Source organism: Rhyacophila brunnea, unplaced genomic scaffold (genome assembly GCF_057557595.1).
Source record: "Rhyacophila brunnea isolate RB1 unplaced genomic scaffold, BYU_Rbru_1.0 scaffold_17, whole genome shotgun sequence".
Taxonomy (NCBI): domain Eukaryota; kingdom Metazoa; phylum Arthropoda; class Insecta; order Trichoptera; family Rhyacophilidae; genus Rhyacophila; species Rhyacophila brunnea.
Genome location: NW_028232827.1, coordinates 11,701,179 through 11,724,133, shown reverse-complemented (window position 1 = coordinate 11,724,133; position 22,955 = coordinate 11,701,179). Strand labels below are relative to the sequence as shown.

At 33.4% G+C, this 22,955-nt stretch overlaps 1 protein-coding gene across 1 annotated transcript; it reads right to left on the bottom strand.

The window, feature by feature from the left end:
- Positions 1–777: 777 nt before the first annotated feature.
- On the bottom strand, positions 778–15,105 carry LOC147073683 (protein FAM117B-like). Its single transcript, XM_085944269.1, has 7 exons — positions 14,700–15,105; positions 11,858–11,988; positions 9,458–9,644; positions 8,565–8,707; positions 7,392–7,500; positions 4,428–4,531; positions 778–3,738 (listed from the first exon to the last, which is right to left on the bottom strand). Exons 1-7 carry the CDS (start codon positions 14,914–14,916, stop codon positions 3,547–3,549), a joined length of 1,083 nt encoding a protein of 360 aa, XP_085800395.1. The 5' UTR covers positions 14,917–15,105; the 3' UTR covers positions 778–3,546.
- Positions 15,106–22,955: the final 7,850 nt, after the last annotated feature.

Below are 22,955 nucleotides of genomic sequence, written 5' to 3'. Positions count from 1 at the left end.
GGAATGTGATAAATGAAACGACTAGTTTTTTTTTTTAATAATCAGTCTGTATATTGGATATGTCTGTACATACAGTAACATTATAACTTATGCTATCTTCACAGGATTTCATTCCACCATTCTTCCTAAAAGTACAATGAAATAATTAAGAAACGCTACAGCTAATAAAAGTTCTTCGACCGGCCCCCGTCCATGGCCTCCGCCCTTCACTAAATCATAAAATATAAGCAAGTATAACAATGCAAAAATAAAAGACGGCAGTCGAATGCCGATCTATGTCTATGTACTAATATAAACAGGGTGAGGAGACGCAGACCAGGGGCGGGGCCGTGTCGCGCGTCGCCGAAAATTTTCAACTCATGTCAAATTTAATTCAATTCAATGGGCACTTTTGGTTTTGTCAAAGTCTTTTTTTGTAAAAAAATTTATTAACATTTTCGACACCTCGTCTCTCTAAAACAGTCATCCTTTAAAAGTACATTTATATATAATATATATATTATATGAACATATATAACAAGGATATTTAAAAGAAACATCGTAAATACACACCCATCCCTCGGTACATAGTAATATGTTCAGTCTGCACTGAGAAAAAGTCATCAATTGCTTAGTAAACAAGCAAGTTATCAATATCCAATAACACAAGTATGCAATTTGCTAAAGTAGTCAATTTTCACTGCATACGTTATTAGATCAATCTCAAAACAGTCAAAATAAGCTCACTAATTGAAATATCTTTACTTAACAATTATCGGAGACCTTCATAATTTTTTTCAAGGAATGCATTATGCAGGAATTTACAAAGTGACGTTACCATCATACTCGTCTCACATTAGTTCAGTAATCATAGTAGCACCAACGATAACCTTGAGCACGTAGCACGCAAAAAAAAAGGAAACAGTAAAAACTGTCTACCTTTCATTTTAAATAAAACTTATAAATATGAAAAATGAACAACCTATCCAAAAAGACGACTCTTGATGCAAATCTTTTTATCGTCATGAATTACAAGGTAGATAGCACCTAATACCATTGGGTAATTCAATAATGATCTCACCTTTGATGAAAATGGGATTTACGTGTTCTACAAGAATAGACTGATATAGACCTTTTTTCAACAGAAACGGCGAAACACATTCACAGTATAATTTATGATCCTCATCTCTTGAGGTACATATAAACAGATAGCAGCCATATTTCAAGCTGCGATTTCTCTGTATCATCTGTGTCTATGGTAAACGATCATCATTATTAATTTATTGAAGGGCGTGACAACAAAGTCTTCATTACTACAAATATACATTTAGGTGTCCATCGCCAATAAAATAAACAGGATATACCTACTTATATATTAAAACTTCATTTCATACTAATTCATCTCTTTTCTATCTTGTAAGGAAAAAATCGATTTTTTTAAAATTGTTATGGTACGTTTACATTTGACACTTATATCGTCATATTTATGTATGACACCATATTCACTAAGTGTAAACAGTAATTATATTTGTACCAGCCACTTATTTCGCGTGTGTCGACACTCACCTGTCACTTATTCAATCTAATTATATACGCAAATGTAAACACCGCGTATACGACAAGTCCGAACTTGCAGCGAGATATCACCAAAGTTCAGCCACCGTCTACTTTTATGTCAAGTACCTGACACATTATTCGTACCTAGTTTGACAGGTAGTGAAGTGCATAGGTATATGTATTTCTAAAACAACGGACAAATAATAATTATTATACATTGTGAATGTATGCCCAACGCTTATGTAAATAAATGTACTGTAGCGATCTGTCAAAAATCATAGACAGTGAGAAATAAATCGGATGTGCTGTGTAGTATGGATTTTGTGCGAAAATAAAATATCGCTTGTTCTCGGCACATACGATTAATTCTGATGCAGTCTGTGAAGAAAAAAATGCGCTTCAAATGGTGTTAATTCATTTTGGCCCACAACTGCACTCGTATTACGATAATATATTGAATATGCAATGACGATTCACTTCTTACCAGTTGCTAGATATCGCAATGTTACTGTTAATCGTTCTTCTATACTTATGGCATTTCTAAATTGTGTGTTTTGTTTTTTGGCAAAAGGTCCAATCTTGCAAACTAAAGTTCACAAATTGAGGTGGATCTTCGATTTTAAACTCTGACATTAAACGGAAAGCACCTAGTTCTTCTCGTCGCTGAATCCATTCCTGCATCCATTTTCCCGTTTTTCCTCGTTTTTTTTTTGACATTCCCATATTGACAACTGACAACTGATATAACGTTTTTGAGAAGTATACGAAATAAGTGTCCGAATAAGTTACAATGCTATATGTAAACACCACATATATTTATTCCAAATGTTGCATTGAATAAAGTGTAGAGACTTTATTTCAACGAGAAGTATACGAGAATTTTATGTCAGATCCATAAAATAAGTATAATGGTATAAGTGTCAGATGTAAACGTACCATCAGTTATTAAAAATATGTATGTATAGCTTTGGTTTCCACCAAAGAATTTTGACTATATTTGAATCTTATATAACATTTCTATTATGACATTGGAACAAATTTACCAAACGAATGAAGCAGAGCTATGTTGATAAACTATATGATAGCTATGTTGGCATTATTCGATTTCCTTACTCAAGCAATGGTTGTCACTTTTTAATAACCATTGTTTTTATGCTACTCATGTGCAGTTGTAAACAATTTTACATGATTTTACAACTAAATAATAGTGAGGAAATGTTGTATTATTGGTTGGTTATCTACTCATTGTATCAAATTGTCTTTTCATACAATCGTCAAATGAAACTTTAGTGTGAAATCACTTACAGCTGTAGCTAACTGTATCGGTAGACCAGAGGTTCTTTTTATAGCTTTACTTTCATATATTTAAGTTCCATCTATATTTCAAAATATTTTCATTGCCACATTCGCCACGGCACAGTTTTTATCACGATTCATTGGCTTTTAAGCTTCGCTACCCAGAATTATCGACAAGACTAAGATAGAGTTGAGGTAACGAGTTGTATCGTCGATAAACCATGTATAGTTTATTCACACCCACATTGCCCCATCATGTAGTGTCATCTTTATATAAATATGAAACTGTGGTTTGAGGGTTCAAACCCGCGGCAGGACAAAATAATGCATATTGTTTTTTCGGTGTACATTTGATCCGCTGCGAGGATCCAATGGGTTGGGCAAATGGCTAACAGCCATTTTTTGTAAAATAACCACTGAGATATGCTCCGCTTAGGATTGAACATGGTAATCTACTCTTTTTACTTAATAGTTAATTTCTCGAATTCTAGAGGAAGCGCGTATCCCGAAGTAATAGTTGGTGCCACCTACTGCATTCCAGAATCATATCAGTCCATCACAAACCGGTGCTACACCGGACGCTAAGAAAACATAAATGCCGTACGGCCGGGAGATGGATGCATAAAAAAGGGGATTTATATAATATATATTGGCAATTTCAAACAATGATAAAAGATTTTGTTTCCACATAGGGGGTTAATAATACGTTTGGATTCAGTCGTCGGTGGACACTAAGCTCTCTTTACTTTGGAAATGCAGGGAGGGGGAGGGTGCGGGAGGCTGCAAGGGCTGGAATGCTGATCCCAGGGACGGGCGCAGTTGGAACCCTACGCTGGGCTTGATGGGGCACAGCTCTCCCGCACCTTTGCTGCCGCCTGCCAGGATCTCCGTGAATTTTAGATTTACCTGCAATACACAAAAAATTGGTTTCAGTCAACTGCTACGGCACTGCTGGGTAAATAGAATATTAAAAAATACATTTCTATCAAAGTAAAAGATATAAATACATATTTAAAAATAAATCGAGCCACACGATTTTTGCAAAACTTTACAGGAAAACAAAAAACATTGCAAGTTTTAACGAATAGATTACAGAAATGACCTTTTTAGGTAAAATTTCAGAACATGTGAAATACTTATTTCTGTGTAGTTTACAATTGAGGGGCTGAGGAGTAGAGGGGTATACGTAATTGTGACATAGGGAAAAATTAAGTAGTTAGGAGCAGTTTTTTTATATGTGTACTTACCTATTTTTCGTAAAAAAGATTAAACCATGAAACTGCTTTGGATGAAATGTTATAAGCATTTTATTCCTAACATTGGAGATTACATCACTTGAACTCCTCTGTGTAGAAAATGTTATTATTTTTATAACGCATTTAATTTGAACATTTGGTTTGACTTGTGTCATACTAAAAACAATAACCTCAGGCCTCATTTGCAGAATATTATAAACAGTTGTGTAGAATTTATAATCGCACGTTGAAATTAAAAATCGATTTCTCAGCGATTATCTAAATCCTGTCCTGCATCTGTTTATTCGTCAATTCTTCAATTCAGTATAATTAAATTTTTATTAACATTGTCCGCATTACCTTTTCGCATCCGTCTGGAGGTTCTCTTGCCAGAAAACGATTGATGTGAGGAGACGTTCCTAATCGGTTGCTGTCCAGGTCCGGTGAAGAGCAAACACTGCCACCTGCACATTAACGACACACGTAATTATTATTTGCCTATTCTAAAAATATTCACATTCATTTGCTCTTGTTTCCTTCCCATCTCCAAATGGAGCGTAGATAATATTATGAATGCAGTAAGGGAGATAAGAAAACATCACAAATACCGATGTCCCGGGTCGCTAATACCAAACAGTATTCAGTATAATAAATATTCATCATTTGTTCTGCAAAGTGGTGTGGATGTGGGCTGCCTCCCAAGGAGGTTTAGCCATTAGTTATAAGGCCTACGAGTCCAAACAAACGTTGAAAAAATATGTCAAATTCGTCCCAACGAGAGATTCGAACACACAACCAACGGCTTCAGAAGCAGCCATTCCGACACTAGACCACCATGAATGCATATAATTAAGATGAATAAATATTATCTACAGTGAAAAAATAGTCTAAGTACAAAACTAAAAATTTGCAAATCGTGAAAGTGCTTACAGGTTTATTAAATACATAAGTACTAAAAACAGGTATGCAATTCAATAATAATTTTATTTTAAAGATCTAGAGCACTTTGAAAAAGATATAAAAAAAAACTAAATAAAAAATGATAATCACCTAGGTAATTTCTAAATGATAAAATACGTAGTGGCATATGTACTAAAACTACAAACTATAGCATTACAATGTTGAAATAAACTAGACAATATGAAAATATATATTAAAATGTGACATAAAAATGCAAATATCCTATGGATTGGAAAAGGAAACACATTGTGCTATTCGTGTTTCTGGATACATTTTGCTTATATTGATTGCAATTCATGCATAGTAATGGGGGGGATTCTCGAACATATGATCACAGATGACACAGTTTCGAGAATACACCCCGAACATGATTAAAAACTGAAAAACAAACAGTGGTAGTTTTGCTTGCAAACTACGGGGCACTATGAAATGGAATTTTTCGGTGACACTTGACCTGGCTTGTGGAGCCTCTCCGGTGAGCATCCGCTGGAGTAAGACTCTCTAGACGGGGGGCCTGCAGTCATCGTCAATCGTATTGGAGATACCAACAAAACAGTCTTTATAACATCTACTTTCAATAAATGGATAATGATATTTTTAGTTTTAACTATTTCACTGCGAAAAATAAATTTGTTCATTCAGAAGATTCGAGTTTGCGTTGTTGGGGAGTGAATATTTTGATGATTTATAGGCGGGAAAGAATTTTAAACATACGTTAACTGAATCCGAAGAATAAACCAACATTCGGCATCTCCATTTTGTTATTAAAATAGAGATCTACTATATAACTATATCAATATAAATTGAATGATTCATTCAAATACATACAGTAGTTTCATACATAATAATGAATGGCTATATTATATGAATATAACAGAGACAGAAGATTTGCATCATTCTTCATATTGATAGTATATTTATGTATGTATTGTCGAACATGTCCACATGTTAAAACTGTGAACTAACAATCCCCTCCAGTGTAGCTAATCGCACATCCGTTTTCAAATGAGGAACGCCCCTAAATTTATATTTCATTGTACACTCCCGTGGTATACGGATCTATCATTTTACGTAATTTGAAGCTTTTTAAATAATGTCTAAAACGATCAGGAGTGATGTTAGAATAATTATTATTAGTAAACTTCTGGTTTATTGCGAAGAAGAAAGAGTCGCATCTAAAAGGAGAGCCAATACAATATTATTTAAATACCCTCTGGCATGCGTTGCAGCCATGACAGGTACATCAGTAAGAAGTCTTCTATATGCGACTACAGCAACTGTTATCGCCGATGTCTTGTTGTCGGACAGTAGTAGGTTTTTTAATAGCTTATTAAATACTTCAAAATCATTAGATAAACACATTGATCGGTTATTTTTGGCAATATTGACAAATAAATCTAACTAAAATAAATATTTTCTATGCACTAAATTATTATTCTACACCAAATACTTCTCAAATACAATCAATCGGCTTACTGCAAAAAGTCAACATAATATTATGAGTTACAGTAGAACCTCGTTAATAAGAACACGGATAATTTGAAATTTTCACGAAAAAAAATTCCCTTGGAACATTATTTTCATATAAAACAATACCTTTAATTCGAAATTACTTTCGAGTCCTGGCATATAAAAATATTCAATAAATTGTAACAAAGTACACTATTTCATGAGCCAGTCATTGAAAATTGTGACAGACTTTTCGTAAAACATCATTAATTACTTATTTTAAGAAGGTAATAAAAATAATCCTGACATTTTATGACCCATTAACACACAGGGAACCTGAAATGTGGTAGGCACATCTATGATCGTAAACGATATTAATGAAAATCAAAAATTTTTTTTTTTAAATTTTAATATTTTTCCCCCATACATTTCATAATTCGTTATTCGAATTTTTTTTCGATTTTTGGTCCCATGGAATTTGTATTAACGAGGTTTTACTGTACTCCAATTCATATAAATAATAATATTCTTTTATTGTGAGAACAGTTATCTGAATTTTTGTATCTTACTTTAAACAAACTACGTAGTATTAGTGGCAATGGAAATCCCTGCATGTTATATTGAACCGACGCTTGTATTTTACACCACTGTAAAGTATTTTTAATTTAACCAAAACTCCATTATTTGATTCTTGAAGATGGTGATTCTTCACAAGAACTAACCTCATTGAAATATTGTAAACTAATTTTACTATCTATTCATCATATTATATTTGGGTATGTAGAAAGGCTTTGTTCAGAGCCTGGATGTACAAGGGAAAGATTGCCAAAATCGTCACCGATGCCCGGTAACGGATACGGCACAAGAAAAATAATACAATTGACAGTTCAAATTATATTATGATTGTAGCATTACCTGAAGAGTGGGCGCTATGCGATTGGCTATCTGGGTGTGCAGGGGTCTGCGTGTTGACAGAGCGTCTTAAAAGCTCTGCTAACGGGGCTCTATGTCCTTCCGGAGTAATCTGCAAAGTGGTAAATTGTTTGTCAAAAATCTTTCTTTATTACATGATTATAATAATATCCCTAGAAGTGATAATAAATACAAGACAGTGTTTGTTTTACTTATCGTCCATCCATAAGTTACCAACATTGGCCATATGAGTTTTCAGATGATGATGACGATTTGTATTGCTCTGACAATATGCAATTACACTCACTGTGATCAGCTGGTGTAACTACCACTAGGACCAAAGTTTTATACTCATTTTTTACATTGTAATTTGAATACGTGTGATGGAAAACTAAATTGATTTCAACTATTATTGTTATGACAATTACATTATAATATTATGTTTAACAAATTCTGGAAAATAAATTATATTTTTATTCAACGTAAACATTATTAATCGAAATAATAGTATCGAATTTTCACCACTTTTGGATAGGAAATATGCAAACACAGGCCAAGATCCATTGAATGTTACTAATCACTAAACACTATATAGCCATTACATATACATATTTAATGTATAGTGTTTAATGGAGAATGAATATGTTCGCCCAAGTTGCTTACATCGGTAAGCGCGCGTAATGGATAATCTCGCAGTCTGACAACTGTCATATTTTACTTAAATTTATGGCATTTACTTGTTTCCGACAAAGGAAAATTGTTTTTAATGATTGTATCATATGCAAACACGAAAGACTAATACCTGTGTCTAATTATATTAGTCATACCATCAATATAATAATATATTATGTAAATAGATCCTATCTTAATAAAAATATTGATTCAAGGTAAAATCAACATTCTGAAATTAAAATATATATATTATGTATAAAATATATATATTATGTATGTAATATACATATTTTTTTAATTGAACAGGCAGGAGACCCAATAACAGTAGTGTAATGAAACAATATGTAGTTTAATGAGTAATACATAGAAGAGAAACAATTCTATGCGTGTGGGCTTTACTGATTCGTAGTTGTAGTCCATAGTTACAAAGGACACATTACAAAAACACAAATGCAAGACAAGGGTGACTAATATGGAATAAATCAGTTTCTATGTGATATTCACCTTATCTCTATGCCTATCCAAATGGTGCGGGGGTGTGGGGCAGAGGACGAGGCGTTCGATTTCCTGATTCAGTCCTTCCACTGAACTCCTCGCGGCCCGCAGTGGGACGCCCACACTTCCTCCCGATGACTTCAAAGATGAAACTGAAAACAAAAATATGTTTCACTCAAAGGCATTGAAGAAAAACAATAGGAGATGGAGAGTATAAAAATACTTTAAAGTGATGCTGACAATAGGGTCACCGAGGTCAATAATTTAATTAAGTGAAAATCATTTTGCATTGCAGATTCACTTGGGGCAAGTATCATACCAGTACTCTTTGCAAATGTTACAGCTGCTACAACTGTTCCTGTTACAACTGCTGCACATGTTACAATTAACCGTCACAACTAACCAATTCGAGAACCATTCAGTTTATTTTTACATGTGAGAACAAGCCTGAGATGTCAATCTGGTTTCTATCGTTTGAATAATGTAATCAGTTATGTTTAATACAACTACTCTTCGTGTTAGTATATATAATCAGTACTCAAAACAATTCTGCTTTATCGAACATACATAATTTGAAAACACCTCAGATATATACCTATTAGAAAAAATCTTTCAAAAAAATAAGACACCAGGTGGAAATCGCACGTGCATCTATCGGAATCGCATCAATGTGCTTGGTGTTGGTACCCTAATTCTGCGTTGTCAGAAACAAGTAACAATATTCAAAACTATATTTATTTGATTTCTGTTTGGAATACGAAATTCTATAACAGCTGTCACTCTCGTTTCAATTTTTTGCCGCCGCCAGTTTGCCCTTGGATTAGTTTCTATTTCTTATTCACTAGTGCATAACCTGATTTATTTAAACAAGTATCACTATGCATAGGATTATTGTCACATACAAAAAACAGGACTCATCGTCTGCGATGCGTGTTCTGCAGCGTGGTGAGTGCGGTGCGAAGGCGTGGCCCGCTGCAACCGGTGCCTCAGGAATCTGTCGAGCTTGTCTTCTGAAGTGAGACTCGGTCCTCCGCCAGCCGACACGGGTGTCACCGCTCCACTACACGTTCTATTGGCACCATCATCAGTCTACAAGATGAAATTAATTAAAAAATATACTCGAAATTGGATTCTTTTTTTTTAAATATACAAATTAATTAACCAAGTACAAGTTTGTCATTAGATTTCAAATTCAGTCATGTCCAAAATGGATGAACAGGAGAAAAATAGCTATTTCGTTTCTTCCTCTAAACAGTCACAAAAATGATTGATTATAGCATTCTAAATATAACATATTGTAAACTTAATAAGTTCCACATTATTAGATAATAATAATGTAATTTGCATAGAAATGTCGGCCATTTTTTTTATAATAGTGGTCAGTGATTGGCCTAAATGGACATGGTTGGGTGTGTTTTAGGTGGAAGTGGTTGAAAAAAACGCCAAACTTTGAATTTGGTTTACCTGTTATTTGTTATAATACTAGGATTTGGGCAATTTCGATAATGAAGAAATGTTAGAAAACAGTAGTTCTACAATCTACAGCAACTGAGAAATAACTCAAAAAACCCAAAACGTGGATTTGGCTGAATTTGAAATGTAATGACACAAGTTATCATAATAATCATTTATAAGTTTGAAAAGTACAGACTTCATAGTAAGGATAATACTATTATAATTAATATTTATTATTAATTATTATTTGATGAACAATGCAGTAATAAATTTATTTATATATGGACAGATAAGAAAAACAAGTCTAGCATAATGCATAGTACAACTAAATGATAATGAATTGTTGGATAAACTTCAATGCTACAATCACATTTGGCAGCATTTTAGTTTTCACAGTACAATGAGGCATAATTTATTGCTGCATTGTTATTTTATTTAGTAGTCTATAAAAAGAAATGATCCAGTCAATCAAGATGATAGTGAAAAAAACCTTCTCCAGAAGAAGACTTCTAAATGTCATCATTTTATATTGGAGATTCAATGCAGCAAATATAACAATTTTATCGCCTTGATCTGTCGAAAACAGCAAGCAATTTAACACAGACCATCCTGACAATGCCTGATTCTAATAGGATCATAATATGGGCCTCCACAGAGTGGAGGTTTGTATTAACAGATTTTGTTTTTACGAGAAATGGATGTCAGCCACTTGCTCAACCTATTAGGTCCATACCCTGACACCCACAAACTGAAAAACAATATGTGTGCTTGCCAGACCCAGGATTCGAACCTGGGACCCACGACGCTTAAGCCGCGTGCGGCTATATATTATTAAATGTGCAGATACTGTCAAGAAAAACTTTAATACTTGGATGAGTTCCAAAACGGATGTTATTGTTTTATTAATATGTTAACCTTTTTAAACATGATACATGTTAGATAATATGTACCGAAACCAAAACATCTATATTATAATGCAAACATAGTCTGTGAAAAAAGGGGTTTTGAGGAGTTTTAAAATATCTTAAGTAAAATTTTAAAAGTAAGCAATCTCACATATAGAAATAGCAAGTGCAACTTCTTAATTCTATTCATTTAATTTAGCTCTAAGAATGCTGTGTATCTTGCCACATAGTGCAATCACCACATAGTTTAGGTTTTCCGACCCCGCATATATATTCTGATATATTGAAAAGTATCCTCTCAGATAGTTGGGAGAACCAACGAGTGATTCAGAAAATTTCCATTATTTTGCTAGATTTAGAATTTTTTAATAGGCATCTGGCATATGAGGTTAAATCTAGCGTTTTTCGACACTGCAAATAGCTTAAAATTTACCATGAAAAGGCTAGAATATTACACTGGATTTGCTTGAAAATCACCATTGCTGACCTTTTGTACCTTACTAATTATCTTACCAAAAAAATAAATGTGACATACATGTTTAAATGACGTCCAAAATTTTCTGGTTGATTTACATAAGTACCTGCATTGATTTTTAGTTGGGTGTATTAATTACTATTTGTGAAACAATACTTCTTTGTCAATATTTGTTCTCGTGAAGGCAATGTTTATAATTATGACTTATTGTTTGAAATGCCAGTTTCTAGACATTTTAGATAAGAAAATCTAGCATTTTTATACCAACTAGCTAATTTTCTTCCTTTATCAGACATATTTTTGTCAGTGACAGTTGGCTACAATGTTTGCTATCGTTCTATAGTCCGCCCAAAACAGTGACAGAAATGAGAATAGTTGTTACCGAACATGGCATGAGATGTTTTCACAATGAAAATGACAATAGTATGTATTGAAGATACGTACAAGACTACAATCAAAATGATTACCTGAGTAGCTTTGTCGACCTGTAGCAAGCCAGCATGCAGGTAAAAACAGTCTCTTGGCCACTGGCCTCTCTGGTGAATAGCGTCTAACGAAGCCGTACGTCGGATAGCATTGGTACTGCTACGTATTCTGTCTGCAATAACAAGAAAAAATACCTTCATTATGACAGCACCAATAACACATCTGTCACTAAAATTTAATAAACAATCAGGGCCAGATGCTTGATCATATAATTATATAAATAAGAGGCCTTATACCTTAATGAGTGGTTCCAACTGATATAGTGACGGAATAAACAAATACAATTCAGTGAGTTCTCGACTTACGACGGGGTTCCGTTACCTAGGTTGTAAGTAGAAATGGTTTATGTCAAATTTCAATGTAACAGACAAGTGCTTGCTGAATGAGGCGGGGCGGGGTGTACCTTCGAGTCCATATTTTCAAATCATTGAATTGCATCATTTATTTGGCTAAAAGCTGCAGCCATGTCTTTCGGCACAGTTTTTTGGACGATTCTTCAAGTTCATCTAGTTCTTTTAATGCTATTACATTTTAAAAGGTGTCATTTTCATCACAATATTTCTTTACTCCTGGAATGAAACAGTTGTCAAACCAGTCTTGAAAAAGGCATCGTCACCCATGCCTTTTTATTCCAAGAATAAAGTAGCGGTAAAGTAGACTCATCGATTTCCTTGAAGGCTCTTGAAATTTTAGAATGATAAATCAAAAATTGGTTCAGTTTATAACCAGCGACATTTCCACCCAACAAAGGGTTACACGATCTTTACATGCTTTAAAGACGGGCATGCACTCAGCTTCTATTAAAACCACCGTCCCCAAGCGCACACAACGGGTGACCAGCTGTATATTTAAAAAAATATGGATGATGCAATTGATGGCTACATCTTATTTACGCCAGCAGCACAGTCGGGGTGACAAAAAATGAGAAAACAGATTTTTATGTCCGTCGTAAGTCGAAAACTCACTGTATTGATTGTCATTATCTCATTTCCAACAAAGCAAAATTATTGTAATGAGTTTTGATTAGCTACGTAACCACGAAAATTACTATTACCAATCAAACAACTAACAAACAACAAATTGTGTACGGTGTAGTATTGCAATTAAAATAGTATGATCCGAATACAAGGAATACTGTATCCAGTGTGTGCTCAATTAAATTAAATTCAATTAAACTGCTGAAAGTATAAATTAAATTTTATTAAATATGAATATAATAGAATAATTTAATTTATATTGCGCAGTTCCATACTATTACCATTGTATGGCAGCACATTCGATCGCAAAAAGTGTGGTTGTTTTCTATATCGCTAACAAATAGTAAGTTCGCTCCTAAGCACAGCATAAATGCCTCCATACAGTGATGGTTGTATTAACACTTATTAAACGAATGACAATAGTTAATCATTTTACATCTATCATTAACCAGCCGCAGGTTTCAAACCCACCACGCATAGCTTCATATTTATACAAAAATGGCCAATGTATGTGTGATAGCATGGTCACATCGCTCAGCTAATAACAACATAACTGTCAATTATTATGCAATGAGTTCATAATTAGTTAGCTTAATATAACATCGACATCTTTTAGATTTACAGAAAAAATCGTATTAGAGGTTTTTATATCGATGTTTGTAATGATGATGAAAAAGCGCAGTTCTGTGTCAATTTCCAGAAGGGTCTTAAACAATCAGTGCGATGATAAGGATTCGATATTATGCTATTTATTATTTTTATGACCACATCCAGACAATATGTTCTAATGCAGAATTATATTTTTGTATTTTTTTTTTTAATAATATAAAGTACACAAATGAGCCCATGGGCACACAATCGAAAATCCTTGCAGTAGAATCTCAGGCAAGTTCAATAATCCGGCACTATCTAAAGAAGTTTTCACAAATATTAACATCGCTCAGTTGTCATTCTGATTTTCTTAGTCACACATAGGCTGACATTGTTCATTGTAATTACTTACTCGAGTAGTTATAAACAGATTTAAACAAACTTTACAGGATTTCTTAACTACATAAATTAAATAATGCCGAAGTGCAGTATTATTGGTTGCTTATCTACTCAACGTTACGGATTGCCTTTTTATAAGCCCTGCAAATTGGCAAATAAATATCATAGCAGTAGTGTGAAGTTCTCTGCAAACGAACCTGCAATACGAAGACACTTGTAGCTAACTTAATCAGTGGATCAGAGGAAGTTTTATTGCTTCAGTTTATACATTTAGACTCCATCTATATAGACGAATTTTTCCAATATTTTTACACCCATCCTTTATCTGTCTTCCCATTGGCATTAAGTTAAACAAAGAATAAAAACAATAATAATAATACAAAATATCCGACTGGAAAACATTAACAATAAAAATATGGCTATCTTATTAAGTGGATAATTCTAATAATATGGAGTGAATATATTTAAATGAATATTATAAAAAGTATGTAAATTCTAATATGAAACAATGTTTTTATTTCTAAGTACCCAACCTTTCTATCATTATAAACCGGGTATTGTTTGTTCTTATTGTTGAAATTGTGCTGCTTTATGGTTAAATATTTTAAACATTTTTCCATAAATAGATCTTTTGTTTTTGATTCCATCAGATGTGGCGGTCTTAATAATCCAAATTCGAAAGTTTTTGAGTGTCAAAAACAACAGCATATAAAATGTACGCATCAATATTATGTAGCGGTGTGTTTTCCTACATGACATGCCGTCAATTGTTTAAAAACATTAGCAATAAAATTATGAGAGCAAGGCAAGTACGGAAGTGTCAGATTTGGTCCACTCGATTGGGTTCGCAAAGTACCTTTGTAATTGACGGCTCCGGGGCTTCTTTGACCGGATAACGCATGATCTGGAGAGATTCTTCGCCAGGCGTTCGTCGGCGACAATGTCGGACTGTTGCCGCAGCTTTTCCTCAGGCCTCCGGGCTGTTTCATGAGCGAGGAGACCGGCAAAGTCGCCCGCATAGGCCCCTGTTTTCCGACCGGACAGTCCGACTGCTTTCGAACGCGACCCGACATGTCGCCTCGCTGAAGCTGTCGCCCGCTTTTATTTGCTGTAGATTATTAAACTGTTAGCCACTCTCGCAAACGGACACGTCATTTTTCACGATTAATCCTTCGGTAAAAAAAACTTAAACAAAATGAGAATACATTTTCTCGACGTCTGAAAAAATATCAACTTAACTTGACTTATCACCTGAAATCCTCGGCCAGACTTGCCAGGCTACGAAAATCACTTTCCAATATTATTTATGTAAGTGCGATAGCAAAAAAACATTTAGGTAATTTCTATTTATCTTTTTTTTGACCAAGAAAGATTATTAAAATGATGGTGGTAAACTGTTATGTATACATACATCGAAACTCAAAGTTTCCTGTGTTATTTTGCTCTTATAACATGCATAATAATTATTATGTTTAATCGGACATACGCAACAAAATAATTTAGCTACCCAGTATGTCATTTGTGGCCAATATGGCTTAATTACATTGGCAGACGCACAGACCCAACAAAAATTGTAAATGAAAATTATTTACATGCGTAGGTGCGTAAATAATACATCGAAAATGGGAAAAAACTCAAATCTGGCAAACTTAATTCTGTCTTGCGCAAAAAATTGCGCAAGGGAAACAATGAAAATAATGGAATGTTTATGGCTGCAGAAAATCAACACAGAAGGTAAACAAATAACCAAAATCGAAACCTCCGCGAAACTAAAATCCCTAATTATTAGTGTATGTTGAAGTTTTTGCGATAAAAAACAGTTTATTAAAGAGTAAAATTATAATTAACCAATAATTCTCTACATTTGAGAATGTAAGATTTTTTATAGAACACACACTTTCAACTTCAAACAGATACCTACCTACTAGAAAAAATCTTTTAAAAAAATTCAAAGCTGGGAAGGATTTGAATCCACATTCATTGAATTCCAGCCAATATGCTTTACCAATTGAGCCACCTGCGTCTGCCAACTAGTATTCAACATTTTTTACCCGGTCAGTCCAAGGAATTTTGAGGATACGTCTATACAGCCACGTCTCGAAAGCCTCAACTATCTGTGGCATCTTTTGGTTTAGCGTCCATACAATACCATTGAAAAGAATTAAGAGAACATAACAACGAATCATACGCACTCTCAAACCTAGGTTAAGGTATCAAATTCTCATTTTGAGAAAAGCACTCCTTGCATCTCAATTCTAATTTGTATTTTCTGAGACTGGTCCCATTTCTCAGTGACCCATGTTCTTAAATATTTATAGTGCGTCACACATTCAATCGGTGCATTGTTAATAATAAATCTTGTTGGTTTTCGGCATCGCTCGAAGTTCTAAGTCGAATGGAAAAAGACCGAAAATTTACATAGTATGAAAACTGGAAAAATACAGTACCTTGGCCACATTACAAGAGGACAAAGGTACAGCATTCCCCAACTTGTCATCCAAGGAAAGATGAATAGTAAGCGTAGCAAAGGATGGCGCCGCATTTCATGGCTTAACCACTTCCCAATTAGATTTTGGTGAGAAAGAGTGTCTAAAAATTCTCAGAAATTTTTTTAAACATTTTTTGAACAATTTATTAAAAATTTTATTTTTATGTTTGTTTTACTTTTTTTCACATTAAATTAACACTTTTTTACAATATTAAAAATTTTATGAAAAATGTCAAATTTTCTTTTAACGTTTTATTATAAATTGTTAACATGTTTTTTTACATTTTATCACAACAGATATGTAGGTCTATGTTTTAAATTTTACGGAAATAATTTTAATAAGTCTTTTTGGTATGGTAAATTTTTAAAAATTCAATACACAACCCTACATCACAATCTCGTCTCCTTCCGTATTCGTTTGTCGTTTTCATTCATATGTGAGCAGCATACTTTGCACGTCTATTAGGCCTTTCTTTATTCGCCGTAGGTGGTATTGGTTGGTAACTAAAACGAAGCTAATAAGTATGAATAATATATACTTATTTTTTACGAACTTACGTCTAAAATGTGCTCAAAAATAACAAAAGTAACTAAATTCAAATTACAATAACATGCGACATACCTAACACAAAAATAACTATGAATGAACAATGAAGTCATTGACTAATCGTAATATACTCAGGCCCTCTGCCCGGCAGTAAATAAAGCTTTTATTATGTCATATGGCTCATATATCACTCAAATACCAGTCAAAACAAATAATAAACTGTGTGACAAGTTGAAATACAATCTTCCCGAATGTAGCTCGTGATAAACATTCCTGTCAAGAGAAAAAAAACGCCCGAGTGAGACTCGGGCTGGTCAGTGTGCGAAGTAAATCCGCGCCCGAGTCACACTCGGGATAAACAGTAAAGTGGTTAAGAACCTCCGTGATCGGTGCAGCTACACTGGACTGATCCGGGTAACACATGATAAGGCAAAGATCACCCTGATGGTGTCTGACCTCCACAAAGGGATAGCATGATAAGAACTAGTATTCATACATTTGAAGTGCTTCATTAATTGCATTAATATTGGTAATCGGCTTTTCTGGCTTGAGTCAAGGTGCCAATAAATAAGTAACATTTGATTCCTAGCTGACGTCAGGATCTATCCAAATTTTAATGCAATTACCCTTGCTAATAATTTAATAAACATTATTTAACGGATAATTTACAAGATTTAAGAATGTAGCATATGCTGAGCATATGATGTAAAACAAACAAAAAAATAATAAATGTATACAATGAAAAAAAAAGCATTTTTGTTGATTCAATTTTATTGACGTGTAACAAATTATAAAATATTTACACTTTCACTACAAACAAAAAGGTAATAAACCCTCTGATAAGAGATCAACCAGTATACATAAAGGCAGTTACATTTGTAGCTGCCTTTACCAACACACAAAGAGTGGGGCCAAGCAATCCCCGTAAGAATTTTATGCATTGTGTAATTTTATTCAAAAAAATGCCGATGAGTGTTGCTATACTAGTAGATCTTGTTACAATATTATTATACTCTGAAACAAAAAATATATTCTGCTTACAATTTTATAAATATGCATAATATATTATAGGTGAAAGGACGAACTGCTTGTATTGTCTTTGAACAGATAACTGTATTAGTGGATACATACTTATTCAGGATAATAATTGAATGGTATAGCAATGCACTAATACACGACAATTTAAGACTGTAATAAAATCTTAATGTAACGGACTAATATTTTGGTGATGGAGTGTCCGTTAAAGGTGAAAGTCCGTTATAATGTTTAACAAAGTAGGTTTTCTGAATGCGTATGTTAAAAAATTGACAAATTAGTTATATAACTAAACAAATTAACAATGTTCTTATAAATAAAACAATGTTTAGATTTTATAAAAACACAAAAATCCTATTTACATGTCAGAAAATCTGCTGGCACGTGCTAAAAGTGCTGCTGAAAGTCACGCCACATGATAACGGAACCAATTACCACATACAACGGTATGTCATCACATGCTAATCATGTGCCGAATATTGTTTACAAACAGTGGCTCTTCGATTTAAATATATAGACTGTTTTACATACTGGAAAATTTTCTCCTTTAAATCGAGGTCTAAAAATAATTATATTGTAGAAATCATTTTATAATCTGTCAAAATGTGTGTGAAATTGAAATTAAAAGAATATATTATATTATAATTTATACCACATATTTTATTAGAACACAACAATAAAAAAATCACAATACACTACTTGTAAGAACATGATTTTAAAAGAAAAACACTTAATTTTATTAATTCCTGTATTTGCAGAACAATCTCATTTCTATAGCTTTGAACACAATAAAAATCCTAAACAGTACAGTAAAATCATTGGAGCGGTGGGTACTTAAAAAATATAGTACTATGTACTAATATGTCCCAAAATACTATTATTGTTAATAATAAAGATGGTGAAAAAAAAACATACATTTTGTGAATATGTAGTTCACGACGGATACATGGTTAATTTTGGTAAACCATAACTTAAGTAAATGGTGTAAAATAAAAACCTCTTAGTTAGTCAAGACTGATTCATCATCAAGAATATAGAGGTGCTGAAGATTAAACCAGTACAAGTGAAATAATTGTTTTTTTAGTTAGGAGTAGTTTTCACCTCACCACATACCACCTGTGTGAAACAGGAACCAAACCGCTCTGTATGAAAAGTTATAGGTATTTTAATCCTAATATTGGACTATATACCACAAATGATATGCAGGAGACACAATTCCAAACAATATTTGAACACCAAAGTGGGTACTTTTTCCAGAAAAGACTATTTATAGACATTTTACAAAAATCTATAACACCCGCCTTTATTGTAACAGAGATATATTAATTTTTTAATACCATACCTATTATTACAATAAACATCCGGCGTTGGGGTGCCGACGCATTAGGCAGAACAATACAATAACACAGTTTGAAAACCAACCCTTATTAAAGTGCATTATTTTCCCATCATGTTCATCCGTTTATTACGAAAGAATAAATTTGTATGAGAGGAATCGGACAGGCAGGCTAAACGCATGCAGCATGGTGTCATTTTATTAGTCACACACTCAGTCCATTTAATATTTCAATGTATACATGGTATCATGTCATGGCCCCCACAAGGGAGGGACTGACAGGGCTTTAGCTTGGGGGCCCGGCGTGGTGGGTCACCAGATAAGTGAGATAAACACACCACAAATTTAGTCTAATAGTAAAAAATGTCGCCTGTATTTCACGAGCAGAATTTTATTTTATAATTATTTTTAGTGTATTTCCTGACTAATAAAAATGACCATCCAATATGGCGAGGGGTCGCATGTTACTTGGTTATCATAAAAAGGGGTCGCGATCAGTGCATCATAATATCATGCCGAGAGCCGAAAATTCAAGTGGATTTATTTAAAAATAGCAAAAATCGCTAAAAATACATGCATACCCTTTATTTTGAACCCTAGAGTTCCGCGTAATACCATTTGGGGAAAACTACTATTGAACATTACACTGAGCTTAACATTAGGTTGGGGGCCCTCCAAACATCGTGGACTGGCGGCCTGCTTCAGGATGTGGGTGCCATACGTCATGTGTATAAAATGTTGTTTTCAAAGTAGCGTAATTATTTTGAATGCTATGAACCGACTTGTCTTCATTCAAACACTAAAAACATTAATAAAAAATAAAGAAATGTCAATATTATTGTTAACCTTTACACTGCGTATGGCATGTAAACATGCCATAGACTTTATCTCGTATTTTCGACCAAATTAGAAAGAGACAGTTGTGGATAATATGCTTTAAAAATTAGTTCAAACCTTTAGGTAGACATATCAGGCAACGGATCATAAAAATGTCAAGTAAAACACAAGGAAATATATTTTTGAAAAGAACACTCGTTATTCAGTCATTTGAATCGCGCGCCATTGCGAAGACGGGTGTACTCGATGTGTCACCAGGGTTATCAAAACAAAACATTGGTCATGCATCGAAAAGTGTGCATCGATAATATTTTTATTTACCATTTAATTAATTATTACGATTACGTTAGTGTTATGTATTTTTTATTAGTGATTTGTGATCTCGATAGAAACATTTTGACGATTCGTTTTTAGTATTTTTTGTCATTATAAATATATGTGAAATAATTATTTCACCTGCCAAAATGTCACTACCACATAATATTACCGAAGAAATAATGCTGGAAAATATTTTATCGACGCACAGCTCACCAGTAAATTTGTATGGCTTTGTTCATTGTTCCATATTTGATATTTACATTATTATAATGGGTAATAATTTTTATTTTTTATGTGCCACGAAACTGTGTTAGCTCTGTTCACATTCGACAGGCCCTTTGTACAATGAAAAAGCCGAGGCGCCTCATAAATTATATTATAATAGTATTTTAGCAGTGCAGTAATTATTTTTAGTGTTTTATTCTCCAAAACATCCTAATGGTAATGAGTAAGTGTAACGATGACAACATTATTTTGTTGTCGACAAAAATAAATATAGGTTCCGAATTTGAAACAGTAATAAAATTTGAGTTTACGACTTACTAAATGCGATAACCCACTGATTATTCCACAAGTGATTTAGTAATATATCTGTCATAGACCGTAACCAACTTCGGCAGGTCAACTCAGCCCTGTGTATAACAAATACTAACGCGGCGAATTGCTCGGTAGTATGTGTTGAAACCGTGTATGTGAAGACTTGACAGCCGCCATTTTGAACGCGCGGTCAAAGCTTGGATATTTTTTAGTGTCTTCATTTTCTTCGATTTATTTTAGTGAGAATGTCACGAATATAGTTTATTTCTTGGTGCATTTGGAATAACTGATATATAGTTCATCTAGTAATCTATTTTTTAATTTTGGAATCGATCTGTTTTAGCTGTAGTGACCGTTTTAACAGATCAGTTCCCGCGAAAATGGCTCGCAGCGAAAGGGTTAAGAATAGTAATAATGAATCATTTGAAAACAAGACTTCATTTAGAGAATGTTGAAAACAATTATATAGAATTTACAATTGCATATTTAATTTTTAAGTTAATTTACTCAAATCGGTCACCAGTTCAATCCTCACCACCTCAATATGTCATCAATAATATTATTATTAATGAAACTTAAAAATTAATTTTAAATCAATAACACGGCAAATGTTTATGTAAAAAGTACACTATGCATTAATTTATTTACCTATCCGTAATTCATAGACAAATACTTCTATCAATCAGATAAAAAAGTTGCCTTATAAATAAATCAACACTTTACAGTATCATTTTTTTTTTAAATATTATACCAGTCTATTATAAATACGTTGACATGAATAATTAATTGTATTTATTATAAAGCCAGTAATGGAATGAATCTAATGATTAGTATAATCACAAATTTAATTTATACAGCAAAGTAAATTAGTATCATTGGCTACATATTATTTATTATTTATCCATATTATATGTATAGCAAACAACACTACATTGTTATAACAAAAATTAATCAAATTTAAAAATTATATACATATAATACAATGTACAGTAGAACCTCAATTATCCGTATTAATTCAGATAATCTATCCATCTATCTACACACCGCTTTGATGAATGAAATGTGTGAAAAGACTCATGTCGATTGTGTGCTTTGCAACATTGCCTATGTGCTGGTTGAAGACATAACATACATATATACTATCACAAATTTCATTTATCTGTAAGGCACCCACCAAGATGACCATTGTCTAGTTGTCTAGTTGGGGGCACCGAATCTCGTCCTAGACCCAATCTTTATTACTCCAAAAACAAGCATTTTCTCATATCATTATTTGAAGATTTCATCATTCATCAAGACCAAAACGATAACAAGATCATAACAAAATCAGGATAATCGAGGTCCTACTATTTAAAATGAAAACTATAATTATTAGTATGCTTGTAAACAGTACATATGGCCATTGACATGCGGGACACATCCTTATATCGAAAATCTCAATATTAACTGGACACGTTAGCAGAAGAGGTCAAAGACATGAAAGCGAATTTACAAAATGCATCATTATTGCAATGTAGGTAGAATTCATTAATTGACCACATACAATGTAGAATGTAAATTGTATAAGACGTTATTTAAGTGGACACATCCGATCCTAATAAGATCATATGGGCCTCACCCTACAGAGTTTGTATTAACAGATTTTGTTTTTAACGAGAAATGGATGTCAGCCACTTGCTTAACCAATTAGGTCCATATTCTGACTCATACACAAATTGAAAAACAATATGTGTACTTGTCAGACCCACGACGCTATAGGCCGACGCTTAAGCCGCGCGGCCATAAATACAGGTACAGTTTATTTTTCAACCACATATTCATCTGTAGAACGAAATTTGAATGAGCATACCCAGTTGTCTATGAGCAGATGTTGTGTCCATTAGCAAGTCAATACACAGTATATTTACTTTGAGGTATACTAAATGTTTATGTATTTGATAATACATATAATGCTGTTTTATTTCTTATTATGTGAATCAGACAAAGCCTAAGGCCTCTTACACACTGTCAACTG